The sequence below is a fragment of the Phalaenopsis equestris genome, unplaced genomic scaffold, assembly GCF_001263595.1.
Source record: "Phalaenopsis equestris unplaced genomic scaffold, ASM126359v1 Scaffold000002, whole genome shotgun sequence".
Classification (NCBI taxonomy): domain Eukaryota; kingdom Viridiplantae; phylum Streptophyta; class Magnoliopsida; order Asparagales; family Orchidaceae; genus Phalaenopsis; species Phalaenopsis equestris.
Window position 1 is genome coordinate 34,422,502 of NW_018164444.1, and position 4,971 is coordinate 34,427,472.

The following is a 4,971-nucleotide window of genomic DNA, read 5'->3' on the forward strand; positions in this document are numbered from 1 at the left end:
GAAACCACAAAAGAGTACAGAAGTGGGTTGAATTTCTAAAATGAGGCGGGTCTCATTTCTAAGGTTCTAAGATAGTCAAAGGGAGATCCCTAAGGCTAGATCCTAAACCCTAAGAGGAAGACTATACCTCGCTAAAAATGAGGTCAACACCCCCTAACCTTGATTATTTAATCTTAAATCCAAATTATATTATATCAAAAGAAAATTAGTCGAGCTTTTTGATACTGAAGACGATTCAGATCTTCGTATACTGTCTTCTCATGATATTTATAATCTTATAACAACTAATAAAGGCAGAAGAAAACTATGCTATTGGTACCATTTTACATTGTCTATTTGCGATAAATAATAATTAAAAAAGAAGAGCCTACAAATCCTTTGCATCACCCAATATTCTTGAATCCTCCAGGTAATATCCCCACCAAGCCTTTACCCATGATCAATCCCCTTCAACTTCAAATTTTGAGTTTTCTAGTTCTAGACCCAATTCTAGCCATAATTCTAAATCTATGGATTCCGATCATCCCATTGTTGTTTGTAAGGGGGTGAGGTTTTGCACACATTCATTGTCTCATTTTGTGTCATATGAAAATCTTTCACCCATTTTGTTGAATTTTTATTACACAGTTGTTTTGTATAGAGAATTCTAATATTGTGTAGGATATCATGAAAGTACCTAAGTAGAAGGAGATTGTCTTCGAGGAGATGAAAGCCTTGGAAAAATTTGACACGTGAGAATTGGTTGATCCATCTTGAGGGAAGAAAATTATATGATGCAAAAGGGTGTTTACTTTCAAGTATAATTTTGATGGCTTTCTGGAACGGTACAAAGCTAGACTGATAGCCAAGGGATTTACTCTTACCTATGTTATTGATTACTTAAAGGCATTTTCCCCAATCATAAATTAAACTTTTTAAGAGCTCTTCAATCACGGCAACTAATATTGATGGTCCCCTACAATAGTTGGATATAAAAATACATTTCCCATTAGGGACTTAGAGGAAGAGATTTACTTGGATGCACCTCCAAAAATTAGTGAGAAACTGGACACAAAGGCTGGTAAACTAAAAAAGCTCTTATACAGGTTGAAGCAGTTATCGAGAGCGCGACTGTAAAGATTTATGCTATTTGTTAAAGGTTAGTGGTATGCTCAAGGGCAAGGAGATCACACAATGTTCTTCAAACATTCAAAAGATGAGAAGATAACCACACTGATTGTGTATGTGAATGACATAATTCTCACCGGAGACGACATATATTGAACAAACCGGTTGAAGACTGTTGTTTCATTAGTTGTTGAAACCATGGATAGGATTTTTGAGGTATTTTCTTGGCATGGATTGCTAGATCGAAGAAAGGAATTGTTGTTTCCCCATGAAAGTATGTTCTTGATATTCTAAAGGAAATTGGGATGAGTGGTTTTGTGTCTGCCGACACTGCAAACACTCCAGTTCTTCCCGATAAAAAACAAAGAGATGAGAAGAAAGGTTTCCTAGTGAATACAGCTCGAAGCTTGATATACTACATGACCATATAACACCTTTGCTGTAAGCTTGATAAGTCAATGTATGCATTCTCCCTTTGAAAAACTTCTTGAAGCAGTAAACATGATTCTCATACATCTAAAAAGTATTCCATGAAAGGGTTTACTTGTTTAGAAGCCCACACAACAAAACATAGATGCATACACCGATGCAGATTGGACGGGTTCAGTTATTGATGAGAGATTGATGTCCATATATTGTACTTATGTCAAGGGAAATCTGGTTACATGGTGAAGTAAGAAATAAAATGTGGTTGCAAGGAGTCGTACCTAGGCAAACTAGGCTAATGGAGTATATGACATGTTATGGTTGAAGAGAATTCTTGAAGAACTATGGATCTCAATAAACATGTTAATGAAGTTGTAATTTTGACAAAAAAAACTGTCATAAGCATTGCAGAAAATTCAGTACAACATGATCCCACAAAATATGTAAAAATCGATAAAACTTCATAAAAGAGAAGATTGATCGCTGAGCTATTTGCATGCCTTTCACTCAGACAACGCAACAAATAGCATTCATCCTCATCAAAGAATTTTTAATGCCTAGTTCTAAGTTCCTTATAAGCAAGTTGGGCATGATAGATATCTATTCTCCAACTTGAGGGAGATGTTCAAATTTTAGGAAGTTTTGTTTTAGCGCATTTTATTATTAGATTTTTTCTATTTCTAGAATTTAGCATTATTGTTTAGTTATAATTCACGTTTCTTTCTTTTATCATGGGAAGTTATGATTGATTTTATTATATTCTTAATGTGCGAGCCATTCCCCTCTATTTATGTTATAATTATCTTCTATAAAATTAATGAGGAATAATTATTTTTTTCCTCCAAAAAATTATAGTTTTCACATCCAATTTTCTTAGAGAGGGAGGGTTTAATCTTGTAGAATACCTTTCTTTTGGTATGGCAGTGATTATGTCTAGGAAAAGTGAAATTGGGTCCATAGAAGCGGCAAACATTTTTAAGAAAATGAGGATTTAACTTGGAGAAGCATGGCTAACTGTCCCAATGGTTTTCATCGCCCTTTTTCTTGGCAAGGGATTCAATAAAACTGATAAATGCGGCTTGTAGAATGTTATAAAAAATGGAAGAATAGAGAAAGCTCTTCAGATTTTTTTTATCATTTTGAAGAAACTTTACTTTGCGCTTTTGACATTTCACCCACGATATTTCTTTTCTTTATTTCTTTTTATTAATTATGTAAGTTTTTGCACATATTATGTTGATACCTTGTAATTATTTGTTGTTATTCTTTATCATAAACTTGTATTATTTACATGCATTGCATGGAAACATTATCTTCCGATGGCATGGCAATTAGCTTCTTGTGCAGTTGGAGCAGAAGAAGGATGGGGTTGGGAATGGCACAGATAAGCCCTTAACAAAATCTTGACGTTATGTATGCCACAATTTCTGTGCTTTGAAATCATGATTATCTTCCTATATAATTGGGGCCATTCTCAGGTGGTCAAAACATCTTTAAAAAATCTTAAAATCATGCCTGCAGCTTATTTTAACCATGGTAAAGAGAATGGGCAATCTTGATCTTGCATTCAAAGCGTATTATTTAAGGAGAAATTCCCCTCATAGGGAAACAAAAGTTCATTCCATACATGGCTATATGCATATATACATATTTTGATGACGAAGATTGTTTTATAAAAAATAATGGACTATGCACCGATTCTCTTCACTCTATACTGTGAATTTAACTTCGTTTTGCTATTCTTTTTTTAATTTGCTTTTGTTTGATTATCCTCTTCATAAATATGTCTTGATCACACTTCTTTACAGATTGAAGGAATCCCATCGAAGGCAAGAACTCTACGAATGAATCTCACTATTGGCAAGCTTTATCGCATCTCTAGACATAATAGAGCTGCTATTTCATGCTACAAGGATTGCTTAAGGTGTATTTCTCTGCCCTTTGTTCTAAATATTTCAGTGATAGTGTATTCGTTTATAATACGGGCTTTTGCTTGTATTGACTTGCTGTAGCTTCTATCTTTCTTTTTTTAGTCTTAATTAAAAGGTTTCAGAAATACTTGACTTGAACCTTGCATCTTTGGCATCCTTTCTATGTTAGGTCCAAGCGTATTAAGAAAATTTTTTGGTGCTTCTGATTTTGTTTGTTTTTACATCTGTGAAGTTTAAAGATTTTATGCTATGTTAGCCTCTAATGTAGGCTTTATGCAACATCACATTGAGATAGAACCTAAAATCAACCTGCTAAAACATGAATATGAAACCATTAAAGTTGCCTTATAAGATTTGTAATATGCTATTATGAAAATTGCGTATAATTTTTTGGATTCGGTGTAAAGTGAGAAATTATTGAATATTAATCCTTATTGTAAAAAAATAAAAACAAAAATAGACATTTGAAATTGCACCGAAAACCTAATAAAACAAATTTGTAAATGAGCCATTTTCCTGAAGAACTCGAGGTCATGATGGATGTTTGTTGATTTAGTTAGCGTAATGATTTTGTAATGTAATTGGCATCGGAGTTAACCCATGGCCATGAAAACAAATATGATTACAGAAACAACAACAAGAACAATCGAAACTCGAACAACAATGAAAACAGGACTAGCAAAATCCTGCTATGGCCTTAGAAGACTGGCCGCGAACGACGACGGTGAGGTGGGTGCGGTCTGTGGATGTAAGCGGAGGGAGCAGCAGGTGTGGTGGTCGTTAGAAGAGGAAAGGCGGCTGGAGTTGGGGGAGTGGCAGCAAGTGTGGGAAGCCGCCGGAAGGTGTTCGGAGTGGACCTGTAGGTGCTGGTGGGCTGCTGGAAGGGTTGGAGATGACAATCTACCTGCTGGAGGATGCAGGAACGTTTGCTGCCAGCTGGGGAAGTTCCGGGCGGGGTCTATGGATGCTGGAGGAGCGCTGGAGGTAGCTGACGGGCTGCTGGAAGGTAGCCGGGGAAGCAACAGTGCAGACTGCTGGTCTGAAGGTAGAGGAGCTCACTGGCGGCCTGCGGGGGAATGCAGGGGAGGTCGGCAGACTGCTGGAGTTTGAATGGAGGCGTTGGCGGCAGCAGCAGCTGGAAGAGTGCAGGAAGGGCTGACGACATGTTGGATGGTGGCCAGAGGAAGCAAAAACACTGGGCGGCTGTTGAAAGGGAGTGGAAGTTTGCTGGCGGGTTGCTGTGAGGTGCAGGGGAGGTCGGTGGATTGCTGGAAGTGCAGGAAGGCGTCGGCGGCAGTTGGAAGGTGCAGGAACAATGGAGATAGTCAACACATCAGTTGATTTACATCAGAAGCACCTTCTCGTCTGATACAACTCTCAGGAGGGGAAAACACCAACGGCATAATTTTGAACTCAGAAAAAAACAATCCAAATCTCTCTAAGCTAAGCAAAACAACGCGCGCATGCGCACACACACGCACAAATTATATATATATATATATATATA

General features: G+C 37.2%; 1 protein-coding gene across 4 annotated transcripts in view; it reads left to right on the forward strand.

The window, feature by feature from the left end:
- LOC110023594 (anaphase-promoting complex subunit 7) overlaps nucleotides 1-4,971 on the forward strand; it is a 70,753-nt gene that overhangs the window by 21,280 nt on the left and 44,502 nt on the right. For all 4 annotated transcript variants that reach the window (XM_020723090.1, XM_020723094.1, XM_020723084.1 and 1 more), the window contains one exon: nucleotides 3,342-3,457. In XM_020723090.1, coding sequence (XP_020578749.1) covers nucleotides 3,342-3,457 — 116 coding nt within the window. The remainder of the gene's footprint in view (nucleotides 1-3,341; nucleotides 3,458-4,971) is intronic.